Raw genomic sequence first — 24558 nt, 5'->3', positions numbered from 1 at the left:
ACTGCCTCTGTGACATTACTGTGAATCTGATCCTGGCTGCTCATACATTATTTAAAATTGCCTATGGGCATGAAACTATTACTTACAACCGGATGATTCGTGCTGCTCCGTGACTTGCGTGTACAGGTGTATAGTTTCTTTCTCTCTGCCCTTGGGCTGCCTCTAAGAAGAGTGCTTCCGATTGGTAATCTTTTGTATCGCACACATTCTGCCTGATTGCAATGCAGAGCTTTCACGTCAGTCATGCATTTGAAGATCAGAGTAAACCCTAACGGCCTCTATATCCTGGGAGAAAATGGCAAGCCATTCCCGACATTGTCACACATGATTACCTGCTATCAAAGAAGCCCAATGCCCGTATCACAACTTGGTGACATCTTCCTCACGCGCGGCATTCCGCCCTGCCATGAACACCCCGATGAGCGGTCACCGATCTAGTAGAGTACTATAGCAGACTTGTCCCTCACTGGACTGCACGACGGTATGTACATACATTGCATGTTGGCATTCAAGCATCGCAGCTCATTGTGAATGCACCATCGCAGCAGTCCGACATCCACCACTATGGCTTGTGTTCGACAGGAGAAGGTATGACGTCCAGCGGCCAAAGAGAGTCGGAAAGTTTGTGTCTTTGTGGATACCTCCAGCACTGCCGAGCCACAACACTTTCAGCAGAGACTTCTGTGTGTGTGTGTGTGTGTGTGTGTGTGTGTGTGTGTGTGTGTGCGCGCATGTGTGTGTGTGTGCGAGTGCGTGCATGCTTCGTATGTGTGTTTGTGTGTGCATGTGTGTTACTGTTGTGAGAGTGGACCACAGACACTAACTGTTTAAAGTTGTGTTAATGTTCTCATGCATACAAGCTGCCCAGTATCATACCAAACATTGGGTAGTGGTAGAATCTCAGAAAATCTCATCCAATGATATTATGTACAGTCAACTTTGCTTATAACGACACTCGGCGGGGCATCAAAAGGGTGTCCTTATTTGCGAAGCGTCGTTATACCCGAAGTCTCATTATATGTATTACAGTGGGATGGGACTTTGCTCTGGGCATGGAAATTCTGTTGTTATTCGCGAATTGTCGTTATACCCGCAGTCGTTATTAGCGAAGTTGACTGTAATAGGTTTTGCAGGCAATACATTCCCTGTCTCTCTGCACCATGGCACATATTCAAAGGTACGTTAAACACGACATGATCATAATATTATCACTACAATGACAAGCAAAGCTTCCTACACAATCTCGTAGTGGATTGTAGCACGGACTTCTAAACTTTACTTTATTTCAATTTTTATGATCAAAACTCAGCATCAAAATCGGGTATAGTTGATGGACTCGATCGCATAACTTGTGTCCGTACTTTTCTATGGCACTATTTTTTTAATGATTAGACTATTGTTTTCTTTGGCTACACATTCAATCTGTCAGATTTTGCTCCAAAGAAGCCCAACATCACACGCTCTATCTCGCTGCAAACATTTCTGTCACATCTTGCACGATATAGAGGGCTGCACATTCACCTCAGTATTATTAGGTTCACCTCACCGTCTGTTTCTCATCAATCCTGATGATCACCCTGGGTCGAAATATTGATGGAGAATTTAAAAAAAAGAGAGGACCATAAGTTTACAAGTTATTCGTTTTGTCCAACACTAACGATGATAAGCAGGATACTGTTGAGTCAAAAATGCGCAACAATTAGCACAAAACTGACTGATGTGATGCTGGCATTCAACGACATGATGCTTAGCTGCACCCCGTCTCGGGTTGCGCAAACCAACAGCCTTCCATCTTGGAAGGTTCTAAGTTGTGAAGTAACGTAAGACAGGAGAAGCTGAGCGCACTCTAGACGAAAACAAGCTTTTAAACATCACAGCGAACTAAGAATGTTAGCTATGACAAGATGATGACGAAGGACCACGGCACAGGACGGCCACGGCTCACTTCAAAAACGCGAAACAACGACCACCCAACTCAGGAGACTCATGTTATCAGAGATAAGCAAAGCCTGTATTCGTTAGTGTTGGACAAAGTGGATAACTTACCGGTACTTGTAAACCTAGGGTGACAGTAGGGTCCTCTCTTTTTTTAAATTTGTAATCCTTGGCTCTCCATCCGAGAAATGTTTTTCAACTGCAGAGACCGGGGGCTAGACCGTATACAATGTATATGTGTGTTTTGAGCGATCTTTTTTATTTTCTTGTTCTTGTATAATTTCGCATGGAACAAGACATGAGCTGGTGGGGTGTTTGATTGAATGCTGTAAACGTTCCGGGATTAGCACCGCACCGTACTGCAAACACCGCACTGTGGTTGTTGTTGTTGATTTTTATTTTATCAACGACAACAACGACGACGACAACGACAACAACAACATCAACATCAACATCAACAACAACAACAACAACAACAACAACAACAACAACAACAACAACAACGTGAGAATAAAAGATTTCAAACAGTGTAGTGTGGTCACTGACTGTAGTGTTTGCAGTACAGTACGGTGCTAATCCAGCAAACACCACGCTGAGTACATGTACATGATTGTACAAGTACCAGGAGAAGCAGCCAAACTCAATGCAGGTGTGTCAATTCTATGCTTCTTTTTTCATTACTTCGAAGCCTCATATTCATATTCACTGATGAGTCCTATAGAAATAAGAAATATGATGGCGGTAGTCTTGGCACTAGCCCTTTTCAAAAGATGCCAAAATGTTTCGCAACTTATGCCTTTCGCAACCATGCCAAAACAAGTTAAAAAGTTGCGGAAATCACATCCATATTTTCAGAAAAAGCTCAGAAGTTGCTAATATCCCAACTCGAAATGGGCGAGTTCTGGTACATATTATTCATGATGCCAAAAACAACCAAAAATGGAGCGGATATAGACACCACTGTGGCGCGGCACAACTACATGTACTACCTGAGAGATAGGGAAATGTCCGTTTTGCTGAACCTTCGCACGCATCACATAGCAACATGCTCAGGGCTGCCACATACATGTACATGTACATACATACATGTACAGTAAGATGGAGCGCAGAAGACACTTCGCCAAAGAACACTAATACGCAGGAAAATGGGCAAATTCACGCTAAAATTATTGCAGATTTTTAAAAGACCGCATGTACCGTTTCCTAAATGTTTTCAACGTGGTGTGATCGCATCGTATGGTGCTCTCCGTGATCGTGGAATAAGAACAAAACGACTAACATTATAACACCGTTCAACATGTTAGAACGTGGCTAGACTATACCTTGAGCCCCTGGGCTCTTCGGCGCCCGATCGTATACTGACATTACTGTACTTCTCGAAGTACACAAGTCATGATGATTTGATGCAATGTTTTAGCGCTTCTTGTTGAATTCAAGCGGAGCATCATGGACAGTGGACACTTCATTGGTCTCCTCCATGGATCCAGGGCACTTCTCTGCACACAGCTGCGGAAAAGTTGCGAAGTAGTTTGTGAAAATGAAGAAAGTTGCGAGAGTTGCAATTTCTTCCAAAACAACAAAAACAAAAAAGCTGCGAAAAAAGTGGCGAGCATCTTTGTTTCGTTTCGTTGTTTAGGAAGAAATCGCAACTTTCGCAACTAATTACTTTCTTCATTTTCGCGAACTATTTCGCAACTTTTCCGCAACCGGTTAACCGTGGCCCGGCCCCATGGCATGGGGTCAAAAGGTCAAGTCACTAACTAGTTATGTACCTACATGTGGGGCAAATGCATACTCGCTAGGCCCAGACAGATTCTGCTCCGCTCGCCTCGATATTTTGCCGCAAAATGTTGCTGCGAAATCTTCGATATTTTGCCGAGCCTAGCACAATAATCTCGATATTTTGCTCCATTTTGCTCCGGAAAAACGTGTATTTTATCCAATTCCCGTACAATCCCGTACAACGTTTCATAAACATCGCAGGGTCGGTTTCTCAACACGGGTTCAAACTTTCAACGCACATATCCCTGAGTTCTTCCAAAATCATGTCGGTTCACAGTGAATCCCAGTGATATTTCGGTGACATGATCTCATCCTGGGCAGTGTATCCTGCAGAACGGGTAGTGCCCAGCGCTAAATCCATCAGCGTCCCCTTTTTTCCCTAAATCCCAGCGTGATTTAACCCTAGTATCTCTGAATTGTCGCTCTGTTGTCAACAAGTTGTCTGAGCTCTGCGTTATTGCCGAATGTGCTAAGCCTGACATAATCTGCCTAGCAGAGACGTGGCTCTGTCCCTCGAACCCGCTCTCACTGTCAGGCTATATCTGCATCCGCAGAGATCGACCTCCGGAAGACAATCGGTCAGCACATTGTAGCCGTGGGTATGGGGGTGTTGCCGTACTTGTCCGTTCAGATTCCTTTCCGTACGTCTCCCCTCGTGCCGACCTTCAACGCCCTGGCTGCGAGTCTGTGTGGCTTGAACTTGGCTCCCCCTCTACTCAATCTCAGAAGCCCATCTTACTATGCTGCATGTATCGACCACCCTCACAGAACACAATGCAATTGTCGTACTTTTGTGACATGTTTGTTGAGGCATTACAGTCAGTTGTTGCTGTTGTTGCTGTTGTTGTTGATTTATTTTACATCGCATGGCAAACGGGCAGTTCTGCCCAATATTATGAAAGCGATGACAACCAGTAAGAAGAGTCAGAAATGAAGAGAAAAATAAATGAAAATAAAAATACGAAAAATGGAAGTAGCAATGAGGGGAGGCAGGGTCAAGACGAGCAGAAAAATGGATCTCAAATTTACAAGTCGGGTCATCGTAGCATGATTCTATTGAGCCTCATCAGCAGGTTACGAAAGCCATTACATTTAACCGAATACAAATACGCGTAGCATGCGTTTGAATTCACGGACAGATACTATGGACTTCATACAGTCGGGCAGGCCATTCCAGAGTCGGCAGCTGGCTAGAAGCGGTCGGCATGCGCCAGAAGCACTGTGGGCCAGGGGGAGGGGAAGGTTGCGTCCCAACTGACCTCGAGTGGTCATGCCTGTCGGCGGGCCTTGCAATACAATTCGGGACGACAACAGCTCACTGACGATTCCAGAACGGATTCTAAATGTCAGGAGTCGGAGCTTGCATTCCCCTCGTTCCAGCACTGGGCAGACACCCAGCCTGGTGTACAGGGGAAGAGTGTGGGCCAATGGGTGCTCATCGGCCACGCAACGGATGCAACGTTTAGCCAGTTTGGCTAATGTGTTCCCCTGCTCAGCGGACAGTCCTGGGAGAAACGCATTCGACGCATATAGAATGTCCGGTATGACAAGGGCAGAGTAATACAGCACCGCCTGCCGCACTGTTAGGCAGTGCCGGATCTGGCGGAGGATCCGCAGCTTCATAGCCGTGCGTCGGACGATAGAGGTGACTTGCGGTGGTGACCAGCGAAGATTTTCATCCAGAGTGACTCCGAGGTAGCGAGCCGTACTGGTCTGGGCAAGAGGCGTGCCAGTGCAAGTAATGTGGAGGTCGAGGTGTGCCTGCCGTCCAGCTTTGATTGCAAGCACTTGCGTCTTTCCGGTGTTGAGGATAAGCCCTTTGGCATCGAGTAACCTGGCGACAGCCGACACTGCTGCGGAAAGGGTGATGTTGATGGCGTGAGCGCTAGCGTGGCTCAGGTACAGCATGATGTCGTCCGCGAACATTAGTGTACGCACCGGGTCAGCTACTGATGCGACACATCTCGTGTAGATCGCGAATAATATCGGACCAACCACGCTTCCCTGGGGGACACCGCACGTGCAAGCGTCCAGAACCCTCACCACAGCGGCAACTGCTCTGGCCGGTTGGCTGAAGTCCCGAGGCCTCATCTTGAACGCCACCAAGAGCCAGGTTCTGGCTATCTCTCCCCAGCAGCATGTACAGGAAGTAACAGTCAAAAGCGGCGACTGTCTCCTCCCCTCAGCGTCTTCTGCGCGCTACCTCGACGCTCACCTTGACAATCGCCTAGATTGGGACACCCATGTAAACTATGTGGTCACCAAGGTTGCCAAGAAAATTGGCGCCTTGTGGCGGGCACGCCGAAGCCTATCAAGACGCTCTCGTCAGGTGTATGTGAAGGCGGTCATAATGCCCGACCTGCTTTATGGCTCCTGCTGCTTTTCAGCCGCAATGCGAGAGGGTCAACCGAAACGACTGCAAACCGCGCAAAACAGAGCCATCCGCTGTATCGATGGCAACCCGCCCCGGACAGCCATGCAGCCGCTGCTCACTGCTCACTCCCTGTACCGTGTCAGCGAGCTCTACAGGCAGAACATATTGATCACCATCTGGCGGTGCATCCACGCCCGCACCAGCCCTGTGCTCGCCCAGCTTCTGACCCCGGCACAAGGCACCCCTACCCGCCATCAGCAGTAAAATGGCCTACTAAGCCAGGCAAACCGTAGCCGCCGCGGTCAGCGGAGATTTTCTGTTGCTGGTGCTCTGCTGTGGAACGCTCTCCCTGGTGAGGTCCGCACAATTACCCGGCTACCTGAGTTTAAGCATGCATGTGTACCATACGCCTGTAGGGAGTAGTTCGAGTTGCTGCTGATCGCTCTGCTCTCCCTCCCCGTGCAGTTCAGTAATCCTCACGTAGTATCACAGATACATCGTATTCTCTCTCTCCCCCCGTTTACTAACAGTTATTGGTATCCTATTCTCTTACTATGTGCTTCCATAGCTTTTACTATGTTCTTCCATAGCCACTTCTAGGCTAAGCCTTCGCCGTCATTTTATTGGGTCGTCATCCCGTTTGAATGTACGAAGTGAAATAAAAAAAACAACCAACCAACCAACCAAGCTGTTTCCTCTGAGCGTGTACCGTTGGCAGTGACCACACACTGGCGTCGTGCGCTGTCTGTTTGGATTCTTATGATCTGTTAGTGACTGGCGATTTCAACGCCCACAACTCAAGCTGGTGTCCCAGCGATTCTACCTCGAAGGCTGGTGATCTCCTTAGCACAGTATTTGCTGCTCTTGGGCTCCACCAGATGGTTGACTTCCCCACTCATTCCTCGCCTAATGGCTCTGTTGATGTCTGGACTTGGTGATCACCAACCGACCACGCCTCGTGCGCTCAATTGATCAAGCACCTCCCTTGGGTGCGTCTGACCATATACAGATTGTTTGCACTTTATGTTACGCCCGGCCTCTATTTCGAACTACTTCCCCTACTCTTCCACTGGTCCTCCCTCTTCACTGTATCGCTTCAAACAAGTACCTTCGCACCTTTGGCAATTAATCAACGCTGATTTAGCTGGCTACAACTGGTTCTCTCTGAACTCGTACACTGATGTTAATGACGCACTTCATCACTTTGATTGTGAGCTCCAGCCCGCCTTCCGTCGTCACCTCACCACATTCGGAGCCACCCACACTGTGACATCTTAACGACCCCGCATGCAATCTCCACCATGGGTTACTGCTGAGCTCAGGTCTGCTGTAAAACGCAAGCGTACAAAAAATATCCGACAGCAGTAAATCTTGCAGCTTATAACCGACAAAGGAATGCTGTAAAGCACCTGTCTCGGCAAGCACATCGTCAATATATACGCTCCATCCAAGCATCACTAACGTCACCGAATCGACCTACGCTCTTTCAGTTTGTGCGAGCACAGCGGCACACTTCCGGCCGTGTCATACCCCAAACGACGATAGCATCCGACGGTACGGTCGCCACATCCCCCAAGAGCATAGCTGATGTTCTGAACACGCAGTTCACCTCATTTAGGCTACCTGATGATCCTTCGTGGCGCATTCCCCCTTTGTCCTAGTCGCCTTTCATATCTGTTCCGTTCCGTACAATCACTGTTACTACGTTTCAAGTTCGGAAATATCTGAAGCGCCTGAAATGTGGAAAGTCTCCCGGCTCAGATGGGATCCCGAATGAAGTGCCGCAGTCTCTTGCACCATCAATAGCCTATCCTCTCACCATTATTTTTAATATGTCATTTCGAACTGGTACATTCCCACAGGATTGGAAATCCGCCATCGGGACACCGCTTGACAGGAATAAAGGCTCCCGTGCTTGCCCGGCAAACTACTGCCCCATCTCTCTGTTGCGCACAGTTTCCAAACTTTGTGAGCGTATTGTATTCAATTCCCTCTACCTGCACATCGCTCCGGCTCTCTCACCAGCTCAGTCGGGATTCTGCCGTGGTGACTCAACTCAATACCAGGTGACTCGACTTGTCCAAGACATAGCGACAAAGAGGAACCGTGGGGAGCACGTGGGAATGGTGTTTTTCGACTTGGCTAAGGCATTCGACACCGCATGGCATCGTGGCTTACTTGCCAAGTTGGAGGTCACCTTCCGGGTGGAGGATGCTGCCTTGCGTTGGATATCATCGTTTCTGTCAGCTCGTTCTCAGGCTGTTCGCTTGTCCTATTTCTTGTCTGATCCCCTCCCTGTAACGTCTGGAGTGCCCCAAGGTTCCATTCTAGGTCCTTTGTTATTCTTGCTTTACGTTAATGACCTACCTTCAGTTGTCCCCGATGTTAGTTTGTATGCGGATGACACTGGCCTTATCTGTTCTGATTCCTCCCCTGCACAATTACTCCTTACCATGCAGCATCGCATCAACAGCACTGTCATGTGGATGCAAACGTGGAAACTCCAGCCCAATTTAGACAAGACAGAAGCCATGTATATTTCTTCATCCCCTCCTGATCAACCATTATACTTCCCTGACTCGACTATGCCTATCCGTGTTGTTACTCAGCACAAACATCTCGGTGTGATGTTTGACTGCAAACTCTCTTGGGCTGCACACGTCAACTGTGTATGCAAGCGAACCAGTTCAGCATTAGGGGTACTACAACCACATTGCACTCATTTGCCCATCCAGTGTAAACTATTATTTTATCAGTGCTATATTCTCCCTATATTCGACTATTGCGATACCGCTTGGTGTGGCCTTTCTGACGCAACTCTGAACCAATTAGAAGTCCACCATAGATTTATATGTAAAATTCTTTCCAACAAGGATCGATATTTTCCATCGGATGCCCTTTATCGACTTGCACACACTTCTCCTCTCTCCGTTCGTCATAAGCACCATCTCTGTATGCTGGTTCATAAAATATTTCTTCATAAAACCCTTTCACACATGATGAAGTACAATTGGTTTTCGACAAGCTCAACCCGTAACGCGCTCATCCTGCCTCTTGTTAAAAGTCAGCCCAGTATCTAAAGTCCCCCTTGTTTTCCGGCTACTCTCATTGGTTATCATTACCATACGGTCTGAAAACTTGTTCTCTTATTGTCAGTTTAAAGATCTACTATCACAACTGAACTAGACGCAATAATTATTATCGAAGAACATTCTCGAATACCTGGGTGATGCACGAATTTTGATTGTGCTCACTTCCGTTAATCGTTTTTCTTTGTAATTTTCCATTCATTTTTTGCTTTAATTACTATTTGTTTTGTTTTCCTAGCTTACTATTGCCGTGGCTGGCTCAACGCCCTTGTCTCAGGGGATTCTGTCCCTGCATTAGCTATGCTTGTCACATGCCATGAGATTGTGTAATAATAATAATAATAACTCGGAAACAAGGAAATCCAAGTATCAGGCATCGATTTTACCCCAACATCTCGATATTTTGCTCCGATTTTGCCGGCAATTTCCGCTATTTCAATTCTTCGATATTTTGCCGAAAGAATTGCTGGCAGGATCTGTCTCAGTCTGGAGATACATGTACCGTAAAATCCCGCCAGAGCGCCCCTACCTCCTCGACGCTTCAGGTGGGGAGGGGCGGATGGGCGAGTCCTGCTTGCCGCATTCAGTGCTATATGAAAAAGTACTCACCCTACGAAAACTGTTCGTGCATCTCGTACACCGACCAAAGGTCAAGAGCCAGGAGTCGAACAGACCCGACAAAACGCAGGGTTTTGTACGATCCCTGGTCAAGAGGGTGGGCACTGTTGCGTACATTTCCAACGGGGTCGAGCACGCGTCTGCAGTGCAGTACGGCATCACAGACTGCAACAGAGTCATACGAAGATACAATCAATCACGTCCCTGACAAGAAGTCAGGGAGGGGCGGATGGGAGAGACGGGGCGCTCTGGCGGGATTTTACGGTACATGTATGTGGATTTTGTAGAGAAAAAAACACTGACATGATTTTTTTGTAATTTTTATTGTATGAAGGTCATATGGTTCTCGTTGAGCGAGACGAAGACGAGAGGAGCCAATAGCGTTGGTAATGGTAGCGGGATAAGTCGTTTCGCCTTTTAAAACGCCTCAGGCAACTTTGACATTGTAATTGGAACTTGTCCCTTTCATCAGCAGTGGGCGCCTGGTTGATCGATTGCAGTTGTGGAGAGCAAAACCGCGGATCGACTTGCGGTAACGTTCACAAATGCGACAGTAAGCGGCACAGCATGGCAACCTTCCGAATACATACATGTACATGTACAAGTACAACAGAGAGGTTCCAGGCTGTCCAACTGTTTTCTGATGATCGCTTAGTGCGTGAAACTCGGAGTAAAAACACTTTCTCTGTCCTCCTATTGTTTACATAAATGTACATAATTATACATTGTACATGTATTATTATTATTATTATTATTATGTATAATGACTGATTGTACATGTACATGTACATTTAGGTGTACAGGTGAGGCGCCTTTGGCATCAGCAACATTCTGAACAGAACTGGACTGGGCACGGCGATGGACTGCAATGCCACCCGAATTCCGAAACCATCGATGACACTGGGAACATTGGCGGCTGTTGGTTTGCTGCTGGACTGGTTTATGCCATTGCATGGTGGATTTGTAGCGAGCAATATCTTGTTGCCGGGAAAATGCACGCTGGTACACCTCGCAAACTATCTCTTGCCGTCTTGGGCCGGTTTCTCAGCTGTTTGTATTGCTTGATAACATTGCCGCCACTCAGATCTTGCCAGCGCTGTGTAAAACCAGGACTCGTCGGTGATGTGTATTCGCCATCGTTTCCGCCGACCACACGCTGGACGTGGCGGCAGCAATGTGCCAAACAATAGCGTCCATGGCATCCGCTCATCAGGCACACACACACACACATACACATAAAACACACACACACGCACACACACACACACACGCACACACACACACACACCTTTCCACACATGTACGCCCGTTGCAAAAGAATCACACAAATCTGCAGGGCACTGGATACACGCACACGCACACGCAAACACACACACACACCATGTACCACACACACCGCACACACACACCGCACACACACACACACACACACACACACACACACACACACACACACACCACACCACACACACACACACACACACACACACACCACACCACACACACACACACCACACACACACACACACACACACACACACACACACACACACACACACACACACCACAGCACACACACACACACACACACACAGAATCAATGCACACGCACACGGCACGCACACAAAAGTCTAGCGAAAAAAATCTTGTCGCGGACTTGCTACAGGGAAAGCACCACTAGCTCTAGCCTAGGGAAAATATTGGCAACCAGCTGATCGGTGACAGCTGGTACTGAGTGCCACGGCCCACGGGGGACAAACTTGGCACGTTTCACTGACAGAGCTACAAGTACATGTACCACTGTCCCTGCCACCCTAGCCTAGTCTGTGCGGAAGAGTGTCGAACAGCTTATCACTGCATATCAGTTGACGTCTTAGCTACAATCACGTACAATCATGTAGTTGTATCAGACAGCAGTGGCCTTGGCAAGTGGCCAGAAGCACCCGCACGTAGATCTACGCGCGGCGTGTTTACCATGGTTTACTGCCTCTCTCTGCATGAATACAATAATCGACCGTCTCTGTCATTGTCGACAGTACATGCCCTCACGGTATAGTCTAACTGAGACGCGATGCGATCTGCGCTACATACATGTACTTGTATGTCAGTCGCTTGATGATTGCATTGCGCAAGGAACTTACTAGTAATTACTAATCTTTGTCTTTGAGTTGCGAACTGTTACTTGCAACACATCTGTAAACCTCACATAAGTGGGTATACCCAGGTTTCAACAGTGCTCAACACCACAGGGGCGGAGCGTAACCACAAAGGTCAAAAAGAATGGTTTCACCAATTATAGAAACATACGTTGTAACGCTGCGTTTCATGCACGTAGCTAAATGCTAAGGCAATCATCAGACAACTGAACCTCTGTTGTTGTGCCTTTTAAATAATGTGACTAATATTTCTCCACATTATTGTGTTGAGCACTCTCCGCTAGCTGAATGAAGTTTTCCTCCTTGTACTTGTATGTCATGTAGTTGCACCACATGTACATCTGTACCGTAGTTGACTCTACCGGTAACTGTCGAGGAGTTAAAATCACTACCCGTCATGTACTTCACTTTGGCTTGGAGGGTGTAGTCGGAAGAGTGAACAATGACTAGTACCGGCAGTGGCAACAGTGTGCGCTGGACTGGGTCTACGTCCTCTGTTTGCGTGTTGGATGTTATTAAAACACGGATACAATCATGACTGTACTTGCACAGTAAGACCTACCGGTATGTAGAACGGCCACCCAAGGGATGTTCAAAACGTGCTCTCTACTCTACTACTGTACCCTGCACCAGGAGGTCTCTTTATCCAGGGTCATTTGGATATACATGTACATGTACTGTAGGCTGTACATGTAGCATCCCTTGGTCCTGGTCTTTAAAGTGGTCTTCTGGGACAAGCGGTCACCTTGACGGGTTTATTGTGCACCTACAAAAACTTCTACCAATTCGCCAAACGCAGGAGCCAAGGGTTGATCACGAAGCAGCAGGGAAGAAAGGCTGCCTTCAGAGGCAAATACCAAGGCAATATAGTGCAATAACGATGCAAACCCAATACCATTGGATTTCCCCAACTAGCCCTTACCGGATACTAGTATTGCTCGAAAAGCATTGAAATTGGCAGAGCGATACAAATCTTCTTATAAGGAGTTTTAGTAGTTTAAATCAGTTACATGTACTGACGTCACGACAGGCACTTCCTTGAAAACTGCTCCATTTCTTTATCCACACACCGAACCTGCATGAATCACACCAGATGAACTGCCTGGCAATTCTGCCAATTGTTCTGCCGGCGTTATCCAGCCAGAGCTACTCCTATCTGGTGTGTTATCGCCAAATAATTCTGGTGTCCAGCACCACCCATTCCAAGCCCAGTATGGGACGAAAGCAGAGTTTTAGGCGAATACCTGAGTCGAGTCACGTGTGCCTGGCTGTAGAAGAAGCACATGATTGCACATCAAGATCGCCAGACGACATCGTGTTTCGTGCAAGGTAGAACGGCATGCGGGGAATACCCTAGCTTGGGCCTAGTATAGGGACTCGCAGGCTCGCTGTCTCCAGCTACATGTACACGTACGCACACAATGGCACAGGGAGCTGTTTAAGTTAGTTTGTTGGAACTGTGCCTAACCAGCTGACCACAGCTGTTTCGGCGGAACTCTACCAGACTTGGAAAAACAGCGTCAACACTGTACGACTGAGTCTTCCGTACCGATTGATCCTGGCTTCACCAAGGCCAGGAAAAGTATGTCGGAGGCCTTATCGCAGAGACTGTCGCACGCACGTGTTTTACTGACTACTGTCTTGATAGCACAGTCACGATCAAGTCGCCGACGTGAGCCTCGCACGCGGCCTGCGAGTAGCTAACCAGTTACCTCCAACGCTAGCAGCAGGTAACTGGTTATCTATACTGGTACAGCCGAACATTTCGCCTATAAATACGGGAGGAGCGCACATTTTTCGGTATCTTTTTTCAAACGTTTGGGGCTGTGTGCCCGGTGGTGTCCGGTGCTTTTGTTTTGTTTTTTTTCTTCATCAAAAGATCTCAAGTTCTCGATGTGACGACAACAGCTAACGTTCGCATCAAAATCTCCTTTGGTTTCCGTCTGCAGTGGAAACCAATGTTTGTCCAAGGTAAGCACTGTCACTGTACCTGTGCATGAGTCAATGGGTAGAATCATGAATGACGATTGGGTTTGCTGGCTGATTCCAGAGTGTAGTGCTGTGCTGTTACTGGTGATTTGCTACTTCTTGTTGTTGTTCTTGTTGGAACACGCACTGTACATGTTAGGTAAATGCGGAGGTGTTGTTGTTGTTGTTGTTGTTGTTGTCAATGGTGCCCAATTCTATGGAAGCGAATTTCAAAGGGGGAGAGCGCTACCTGGAGAGAGAGAGAGAGAGAGAGAGAGAGAGAGAGAGAGAGAGAGAGAGAGAGAGAGAGAGAGAGAGAGAGAGAGAGTGAGAGAGAGAGAGAGAGTGAGTGAGAGAGTGAGAGAGAGAATATGGCATAATGTACGTCTTTCTGCTTGCTTTTTTGTGCCTGTCCAGTCGCAGAGTTGGATCGCTAGTTCGTGTGTAGAGTCGTATGGACGCTACAGTAAGCTAGCGTAGGCAGCTGGGCTTGCGTGCTCATGCGACCCACGACGCAAGCTCCCGGTGCGGCCCCGTCCGCCCGGAATCGTATTGGTTCTCTTCACCGTTAGTCTTCTTCCCCAGTCTTCTTTTCTATCCGCATTTATCTTCCGTTCCGGGATCAGTCGTCGTTCTGGCTTACCAGTAGGCCAGAAGAGATCGCTGTCAAAAGGCCGGATACCTCTAGCAATGAGCTGTGTCAACAATATGTGCTCACAGCCTACCGTCCCGGCTGGCGACCACCGTGCAGTGGTGGGATGGCTTCATCTTGGTCGACACCTACGCGCATACACACACGCTGCTCGCAGTATTGGTGGTGGTGTTGCCCGTGGCGTGCGGCCAAGAACAAAGAGTCGCCGCTTTTATCATGAACTCCCCAATAAGGCTCATTGCGTTTCGTCAGCTGATCTCTCTGCCTGATAACACAAGCACAGGGTTATGTGCTCTTGTTGTTTTATGGTAGCTGGACTTTGCTCTATCTGGCGACTGATCTATTTGTGTACACATGTTTCTTGGTCGTAGTAATAGTAATACGCAGCTACTTGTCTCTGATTTTTCACGTTTTTTTCTTTCTTTTCTTTCTGAGCGTCGATTTCTGCTCGTGTCCATGTGTCAGGCGTAGTAATGGTTTCACATTCTGCAAAAAATTATTACGGATATGTGCATGTACGTGTTCGTGCTGTGCATAGTCCAGTCACAACTTTCCCTGTATGGTGTTCAATGGTGTGCACTAGGCCTTGCTCTGTGCACCCAGTGGCAGTGATGTGGACAGTGATGGGATCACTTTAAAAACAAATTTGTGAAGCTTCCCAGAGAACACTTGAAATCCAATCAGGTTTGAATTTGAAATGTGCAGACTTGCAGAGGTACATGTACGTGTGTTCATGTACAGTCAACTTCGCTTATAACGACATTCGGCGGGGCATCAAAAAGGTGTCCTTATTCGCGAAGTGTCGTTATACCCGAAGTCTCATTATAATGTATTACAGTGGTATGGGACTTTGCTCTGGGCATGGAAATTCTGTCGTTATTCGCGAATTGTCGTTATATCCGCAGTCGTTATTAGCCAAGTTGACTGTACTACGTTGTCATAGATACAACACTAACAATAGCCATGTAGATGTAGATGTAGATGTAGATGTAGATGAAACGCATAACGGGTGGGTAAGCCTTGAGTCTGCGGGGACTGCCCTATATTATATGAATGAACTCAATCTCCGGTCAGCATGCTGTTTCGGCCTTTCTGCACTCATCAGCGCAGCACACAGAAAATGAGGCGGAACCTGCTAGCAATGAAAACTGATAAATTTTCCAAAGCCAGGTTTAAACCAGGCCCGAACGGACGTGTCATGTTCCTTGCCAGAGTGCTCAAACTGACAAGTCGGTGAGCTCTGCGTAATGCAAACAGCAAAGGCACTACCCCACATGAGAGTGATCAACTACCACAAGAGCTGGAGCGCAATACTCTACTCAATGTGCACACAGCATGCTGTTTCGTCCTTTGTAGACTCATCAGCGCAGCACAGAGAAAATGAGGCCGGACCTGATAGCAATGAAAACTGATAAATTTTCCAAAGCCAGATTTAGGCCAGGCCCATACGTTGGGAAATGTTGTGTGCTAGCTGGTTCTACTATCGTACCTAGAATTAGAAAGAGCTGTCTTCATACGGGGCTGTATTGTGCGGGGCGCCGTGAGCTCGCTGCTCGCTGCTCAGGTCGCGGATTGCAGATCACTGAGCAATGACACCATGGGTCCACTAAATCGGAATCACAGAGGCCAGTACAGGCGAAGATCGGTAGCCAATCTCTACCTGCATGTGTTGCTGGTCTGTTGTGCCACGCCCCCCTCCCCTCTTTAAAGTCCTGCCCCACAACATCACAATGCACTTCAAGCATCCAGTGAATGTTCAATAATTTTATGAAGAATGCTAGGAGTATCATTGTCATTCTTGATATCCACGATGGCCCATGGCGAATAAGGAAGATTATTATGATTGAGATCAGTCCACAATCAATATAAAAAATCTATCTAGCAAGTAGGGAAGCCGACAAATCGCGGAGCGGTGGGTTAATGATGGCCGGGGGGGGGGTTAATGATGGCCCGGGGGGGTTAATGATGGCCCGGGGGGTTAATGATGGCCCGGGGGGTTAATGATGGCCCGGGGGTACAGCGGCTACTACAGCGGGACCTACACTGTACATATACATGTACTACAGGAGCATAATTATGAAAGAATAATAGAAGGAGGCTAGACAACATAGGATGATCCAATAGACATCCTCGGCCTCACTGTTTTCTTCAAACCTCTTATCCAAGCCATCCTGCCCTTTGCTCTCCTTTCTCCCTGTCCATCGTGTACATAACAGTGTTAACACTGGGCATGATTGTCCGTTTGACTTGCCATGTACGAATGTAAGAATGTGATGTGCACTACACACAATACTTCACACATAATATGGATCCCAGCTACACGTCATTCTCTTTCAATATTGTGCGAGCGCATCTACACACAGTTGCAGCCCTCCACTTCCCTCTGATTTGCGATGTAAGAATTAATAAGGATGCGTACAAAATACAATACTTCACACATAATGAATCAAGTTACGCATCATTATTTTTCATTATCGTGCGAACACATCCACACACAGACGCAGGCCTCCACTTCTCTCCAACACTTTTCACAACCTAAATGTACACTAGTCATGTACAGTGTACATCAAAGTACTCTCCACACATGCACACTCATCTTGCACATTTTCGTTTGCCCAGATTCTTCTGATCGCGTTCCTGCAGAACTTGACGGCACATTTACTCGAATTCTCGCTTGCCTTAGTTCGTTGCGATTAGTTGTACAGTTTCACACTGCCACATAATTAATTTTGACATTTTCGTGGACCTAACAATAACATGACGTCTAGAGCAGAGAAATCAAGTTTGCTTTTTTGTTCGAAGACTAGTAATGTGTGAATGGCCGCAATGGGGTTTGCGAATGCTGGCTTAGGGACGTGAAACCTTGAAAAACGACTTGTTGTCTACTGCCATCTCTCCGTGTGTACATCGCTTAGGAGACGTTCAGCATGAGCGACGTTGACAACCAGGCGTCAACATGGTCATATCGACATCTCGGACTGATGCTTTGTTTACCATTGTTGGGTGTTGACTATTGTCATCCTCTCCAGGGCTCGTCAAGCGCGGGGAGTACCCTAACGTGTCACGTCGCTGTCTACATGGTCTAGAGCAGTGATTATGCAACGCAGCTGCTGCGTGACATGGACCCTGATATGACTGCTTGGCGGAGTGCCTAACCAGTTGACCGCAGTTGTTTCGATGGAACTCTCTCGCCACAGTAGAAATGTTGTTGGCTTTCACCAATGGAAAGGTACAAACGCTTATCTTATCCCTGTGGTTTTCACACACGCGCGAGAAAGTCATGTTCTGGGCAGGACCAGACGGGAGCTGCTGTACTGCGCTGAACTGGATGAACGGACGGGCCATGGGACAATCTAGCACCTTACTACTTACTAGTACTTCCAAGCAGTGTCGCTGTACCAGCGGCAGCACAGCCTAGCATACTCACTATAAATAGGAGAGTTACAGCTCATGTCAATTTATTATTTTGTTTCAAGTTTGGGGCTGTGTGCCTGTGGTAGGTGTCCGGTGGTGTGTGTTTCTCAATTCCGATGTGACGACAACAGCAAACGTTCGCATCAAATCTCCCTTGGTTTCCTTCGGCAGTGGAAGCCAAGTTTCTTCAAGGTAGGGGATTACTTATACTAGTACTTGATGGTTAGGTCGGCTGATTGAGGGCGAATGTATATGTACAAGTTAGTTACAATGTACATGTACATGTACATGCACGTCTAGAGGCGTTGCTAAAAAATCAGAAAAATATCATTAATTTCGGATTTACATTGATATTACAATGATCACAAAGCAATGAAGCAAAAATCGTTTTCCGCCGATGCTGATATTATACATGTACATTTCGACTTTCAAGGATTCTCCAGAGGCAAATGGATGCCTATCAAAGGGAGTCCTTTTTTACGTAGCGTCCCGTCGCGCTCTCTTGAATGTAAATTTGTGAACTAAGCAATGTGTACAGCGCCACTTTTGTGGAAATGTAGTGTTATAATGCTAGCATAATGCTCGTTGCAAATCGCACACTATAATGCTACTTATAATGCTAGCATTATCCGCCCAGGCAAACCGCACGTTGACCAGTACTGTTGGACAGAGCGCTTCATAGTCATACATGTGCATGGGCCAATGTGCGCAGTCCAGCGCTGGTAAAATTTTAAAATATTTCCACAAACCAAATGAATGCATGTGTGCCTACATGTGGCGGAATATTTTTACAGCCATCATGCTCTAGACTTGAGCTTTGTTTAGTCAGATGTCCTGCTAATACTCAGCGTAACAACTGTGTCCTTTTTCTTGTTACTGTTTGGTTCCTGTCCAGTCGCAGAGTTGGATCGCTAGTTCGTGTGTACTGTCGTATGGACGCTACAGTAAGCTAGCGTAGGCAGCTGGGCTTGCGTGCCCATGCGACCGACGACGCAAGCTCCCGGTGCGGCCCCGTCCGCCCGGAATCGTATTGGTTCTCTTCGTTAGTCTTCTTCCCCAGTCTTCTTTTCTATCCGCATTTTTCTTCCGCTCCGGGATCAGTCGTCGTTCTGGCTTACCAGCAGGCCTGAAGAGATCACTGGCAAAAGGCCGGATACCTGTAGCAATGAGCGGTGTCAACAATACATGCTCACAGCCTACCGTCCCGGCTGGCGACCACCGTGCAGTGGTGGGATGGCTTCATCTTGGTCGACACCTACGCGCATACACACACGCTGCTCGCAGTAGTGGTGGTGGTGTTGCCCATGGCGTGCGGCCAAGAGCAAAGAGTCGCCGCTTTCATCATGAACTCCCCAATAATGCTCATTGCTTTTCGTCAGCTGATCTCTCTGCCTGATAACACAAGCACAGGGTTATGTGCTCTTGTTGTTTTATGGTAGCTGGACTTTGTCTCCATCTGGCGACTGATCCATTTGTATACCTCAATCCACATGTTTCTTTGTCGTAGTACGCTGCTACTTTGTTTGTTTTTTTTCACGTTTTTTCTGTCGTGTAAAGCATCGATTTCTTCTGGTGGCCAATGTGTAATGTGTAAATGTTTTCACATTGAGCAATATTCCGATATGTACTATAATGTAGTCAGGCACATGATGTACGACCGTACTGTACATAATTGCCCAGTCTCAACTCTCCCACTATGGTGTCAAATGGCGTGCAGTGGGCCTAGCTCTGTACATGCAGCGATGTGGACCGTGATGGGGCCTTCCAGACTGTTTGAATTAACCAGGTGCATGTACTTGTACATGTATACGTCATGTATTCACGTAATACAAGCATGTACATGTACATGTATACTATTCACGTAATACAAGACAAGTAAACATGTACATGTACATGCATAACGCGTAGCACACGCTCTGCATCTCGCACAGCAGGATGTAGGGCAGACACTGTATAAGCAGAAAACTTCGTCGGTCACTAATTTCGTCCAACTCCAAAGAAAGGGAGTTCGTCCGGTTGTAAATTTCGTCCATGGATCATAAGAAGAGAGTATTGAAAAGCTGGACAACTCGATATTAGTCCGGCATTTAATTGAGTCCAAAAACTCCTTGGACGAAAAAGACGAAATTAAATTCCAGACGAATATTTCTGCTTGTACAGACTACAGAGTACCTGATGAAGTCAGAACCCCAAACTGCCTTAAAAATTGAACTCGATATCCTTGGCTACACCGACTCTTGCTCCATGTACAGGTACATGTACGTGACTGTACATGACTGTACGTGACTGTACGTGACTGTACATGATTGTACATTTGCTGTGTTGCCTGGCGGGTTTATGGCATTGCCCAGCGGCGAGACTCGTGGCGCACGAGTCTGGAGTCTTGGGCCTTGGCTGCTGGCAGCAAGGATTTTTCACGGCAGTCTAAGTTTGTGCATGCTTGTTAGTTTACGATGGACGTCTTTGGTCTACGTGACCAGTCTTGTCACCTAGATATCCAGGGACTAGAAAATGGAGGCTAGAAAACAAACAACCATGGAAGAGGATTTCCCTCGAAGAACCAGGCAGACATTACCTGACAGGGTACGTGAGTAGAAAGTCAAAGTAACTAACGGTACTGGTTTGTCCGCTACAGGAAAGGAACACGTAATGCCTCTGGAAACTAGTTGGTGACGGGCCGTGGGCCCCTGGCAATGTTCCAGCTGCATGACATTTTGACAGCTCTTTCTACCAAGCACTGGCGCGTAGCCGTGCTGGCCAGGATTGTCAACATGTTTGGATGAATCAAACAGGGCCGCCTGCTGTGGATGCTGATAATGGCGGGACAGGCATCAGTCACGCCATCGCCACTGCTTCCAAGATAGACAGTAGTAGAAGAGCACAGGTGACGCGCCGCACGCCCCATGCTTCTCGTACTGGAAACACGCTCCTTGCGCGCCACATGTCAATTCGGGGTTTGTCCCTGGTACAGTAGCCGGCAACCCGGATCGTCATCAGATCAGTAGAACGTGAAATGTACATGTAGCTTTCGAACGATCCTGGATTATACTACGATGTACATGATTGTGCACCTGTACACTGTACTACAGTCATAATTGTAGTATTTACATGTACCCCCCCCCCCCTCCCCCCCCCCCCTAGCGATCTCACTGGCCCATTGCCCGCCATCCTCCTGGCACCTCCTCCCACCTGCTGTACACTGCTTCCCCATCGCCTCTTTCCGCGCTTTCATGCTCACATACCTGCCTGTTGCCCGCCACCCTCCTGGCACTTCTACTGTCGCGCCGTGGCCCGCGCCAGCTTTTCTCCCCATACCTTACCCCAGATTTAGCGCTAAATTTGTTTATGCTTGTGGCCCTATGTGTTTATAAGCATAGTGTTAGGTAGACCCGAGTATCAGTTGTCTGATGATTGCCTAACGGCATGAAACTCAGAATTAAAACCAACATGAACGTCCTCCGCTGAGTCTGCTATGTACATGTACATGTACATGTACATGTACATTGAACATGTATTATAATATACTGTACTGTATACACATTGTTTGTATACTGTACATGAACTACATGAAATTGTCGGACCTGGCCCATGAACAGTGTAATACAGTGAAGAGACTGTTTTGGAGTGAATTAAGGAGTGAAATGTCATGTTCTCAAAGGGTAACCAGCAGCTTTCGGCCTGTTTATCAATAAAGTAATTCAACGTCCACGAAACGTGCTCTCTGACCAACCTCACACACCAGCAATATGACTCCAAGTACTGTAACTGACAAATTTTGTATTTTTTCTCTATACATGTACATGTACATGTGCGTGGAGTCATGTTGCTGGAGTCATGTTGTGCGAGGTCGGCCCGAGAGCGCGTTTGGTGGACGTTGAATTGCTTTATAGTGTGGTCTATGTACAGTGTACAACATGTACGTGTTTCTTCAGAATTCCCAAACTCCATTGCAGCGTATTTCTTGCACTTTGCAATATTGGCAAAGTTATCTTTTTGGTGCAGCTGAGAGCCTGTTGTCGGAATGGCGGTATTTTCAAGTACATGTATGTGGATACAGAAATGCAGCAGAATTCTAGGAAGGGGGGGGGGCACCTATGATCGCAACTGTTACTTTGGACGTGGATTACGCTAGACTTGCGTTAGGTTAGTACCTGATAACATCATCAGTGGAGAGACCCTGGAAAAGCCTGCGGAGTGGCACGCCGCACAGCGTCACAATCATGTACATATACATGTACATGACAACTCTTGACTTTCGAACATCTTACTTGCTTGAACGGTTCAACACTGTGTAATGGAATTTGATCTCTGACGGTTTTTCCGCTTGTGTGTGAACATCTTACTTGTAAAAAAAAGTCGCCAGTTTCGACTTGTGCTGTACACATCACCCATACATGTAAGTAATACTAATAGTTAGTTCCACTAGATACTAGTAGAACACTAGTACCGGTCACGCAACTCGTCGTTCGGGGAAAACACGTCAAAGTAAAAATAAGTCCAGTGTATTAGTCATTCGGGGAGATCTCCCAAAACTGCAAGTCCTCGCAAGAAACACATGTCACGGGTTTGTCGCATGACAAGGCCAAGCAAGGGGATATCCCGGGAGCATACCGCTTTGACCGGCCGGCGACCGGCGTCACGGCAGCGTGCACTACAACTACACCAGAAGTATTACCATGATTACTATTAGTTGTATAACCGAAGTACAGTACACGGTAGTGCACGGTAGTAGAGAGCATCAGGCCACCAATCAGCTGCATGATCCCGACTCCTAGTATAAATACTACTACAACTGCGGTGGCCTTGCACAAGTTAGTTGTTCTGGGCGTGCATGTGGCGGCAGTGCGATATTTTCTAAGGCGGACGCCCATAGCACCTTTTGAACGGATGAGGAAGCACGCCTCTCCCGCCTCGTGTGTGGGTAGAGGCTGGCCCTCTCGGTACATTCATATTAGTACTACCAACAAGAGTACGTGAAGCAGTTTTCATGTACATACTCTTGCCACCAAGTCCCAGTACCCAGTAGTAGTAGTAGTAGTAGTGGAATATATTATTTTGATAGGGAAGGCTCGTACACGACAGTCAGACGTTGCCGCATGGTACAAACTACTACCTACCGTCCTACCGGTACAACGGCCCGGCCCAGGCCCATCAGCTCACATACATGTACATGGCGATTGTACATGTACAAGTTAATCCTTGGCTGTTGCAACTAAAGTTCTCGTAAGGTAGGAAATTATTATCAGTGTTTGGATATGACACTTGTGACTAACAGATGACGTTGTTAATGTTGGTGTTAATGTTAATGTTAATGTTAATATTTGAACAAACGGCGAGGAGACAACAATTTGATAACCGCAATCAGTAATACAAGCTGGATCGACATTTGTGTACACTGTATTCATGTATTGTAAAACTGTGGAGACAATGTGCAATAAAACGATGAATAATGTGAAGAAATTGTGTAGAGAAAGAAAGGGATTCAAACAAGTTTTCGTACAACACTCATCAGGAATCTTCGTTGTACTAAAGGACACTGAAAACAAAATTGAACTATTATAGAAAATCTAAGTTAGAGAAATAACACTAAGAACAACAGCAGTGAAATTTACAAGTGTGAATTTTAACAATGAAAGCGAGAGCAATAACGAATGTGTGTACTAACACTAAACTTGCAACTGAAAAGTGAACAAAGAAGAGAAAGAAAGAAGGAAGGACAAAGTGATAACAAATAACAGCAGTACATTACACCTAGAACATTAACGGCCAAGCTTGGCCGCACCAAACATGACACTTTACTTGAACAATTTCAACCCAATTATACTTGGCCAAGGCTTTTGATACCGTCTGGCATCGAGGACTTTTGGCAAAGCTCGAGCATGCATTCAGGGTACGCAAACAGCCACTCTCCTGGCTGAAATCTTATCTCTCTGGGCGTTATCAGTACGTAACTGTGCTTGGCACATCCTCGGCTGCAGAGCCAGTATTGTCGGGCGTTCCTCAAGGATCAATTCTTGGTCCCCTACTATTTATAATTTACGTAAACGACTTACCTGCAGTCTTCCCTGGAACGTCTCTGTTTGCTGACGACACGACCCTTCTCACCTCATCAGCTTCCCTCACTGGCCTGAAAAACAACTTGCGTGCTGGCATTCAGGAAGTTCTTTCCTGGATGTCGTCCTGGAGGTTGTCCCCAAATCTATCAAAAACAAAGATCATGCTCTTCCCGCCCCAGCCGGAGTTCACAACCCTCATCCATGCCAACTTTCCAAATCCAATTGACATAGTGTCTTCTCACAAACACCTTGGCATTGTGATTGACTCTGCACTCTCTTGGGTACCTCACATCGAATATATCTGTAAAAAATCAAGTAAATCCTTAGGAATTCTCTCCCCCCACTGCTCCTACCTCCCACTTTCTTGCAAGCTTCTTTTTTATTTCGCCTACCTTCGCCCAATATTTCATTATGCAGATACGTCTTGGGTTGGGTTATCCTCTTCCGCTGCTGCAAAGCTTGAAATACATCACAAGAAAATCCTTAAAATTCTCCTCCGTCAACCCCGCATGCT

At 47.0% G+C, this 24558-nt stretch overlaps 1 protein-coding gene and 3 long non-coding RNA genes across 4 annotated transcripts in view; all 4 read left to right on the top strand.

Annotated features, from left to right (window-relative positions):
* The window catches only part of LOC135819532 (uncharacterized), a 30865-nt gene extending 29315 nt beyond the window's left edge, over positions 1–1550 (top strand). The window contains exon 14 of the mRNA XM_065332756.1: positions 228–1550. Within this exon, the coding sequence (XP_065188828.1) occupies positions 228–438 (211 nt within the window). The 3' untranslated portion in view covers positions 439–1550. The remainder of the gene's footprint in view (positions 1–227) is intronic.
* An 11453-nt stretch (positions 1551–13003) lies between these two features.
* Positions 13004–15123, top strand: LOC135819531 (uncharacterized). Its single transcript, XR_010553934.1, has 2 exons — positions 13004–13925; positions 14340–15123. It is a non-coding gene; the product is annotated as an uncharacterized LOC135819531 (long non-coding RNA).
* Positions 15124–17135: 2012 nt separating this feature from the next.
* LOC135819530 (uncharacterized) lies at positions 17136–19674 on the top strand. Its single transcript, XR_010553933.1, has 2 exons — positions 17136–18180; positions 18884–19674. It is a non-coding gene; the product is annotated as an uncharacterized LOC135819530 (long non-coding RNA).
* A 3018-nt stretch (positions 19675–22692) lies between these two features.
* Positions 22693–24558, top strand: part of LOC135819529 (uncharacterized) — a 7941-nt gene continuing 6075 nt past the window's right edge. The window contains exon 1 of the long non-coding RNA XR_010553932.1: positions 22693–23216. This is a non-coding gene — a long non-coding RNA (uncharacterized LOC135819529). The remainder of the gene's footprint in view (positions 23217–24558) is intronic.

The sequence above is a fragment of the Sycon ciliatum genome, chromosome 6 (genome assembly GCF_964019385.1).
Source record: "Sycon ciliatum chromosome 6, ocSycCili1.1, whole genome shotgun sequence".
Taxonomy (NCBI): Eukaryota; Metazoa; Porifera; class Calcarea; order Leucosolenida; family Sycettidae; genus Sycon; species Sycon ciliatum.
The sequence above is the reverse complement of the archived record's forward strand: the minus strand, read 5'-3'. Positions and strand labels throughout refer to the sequence as shown.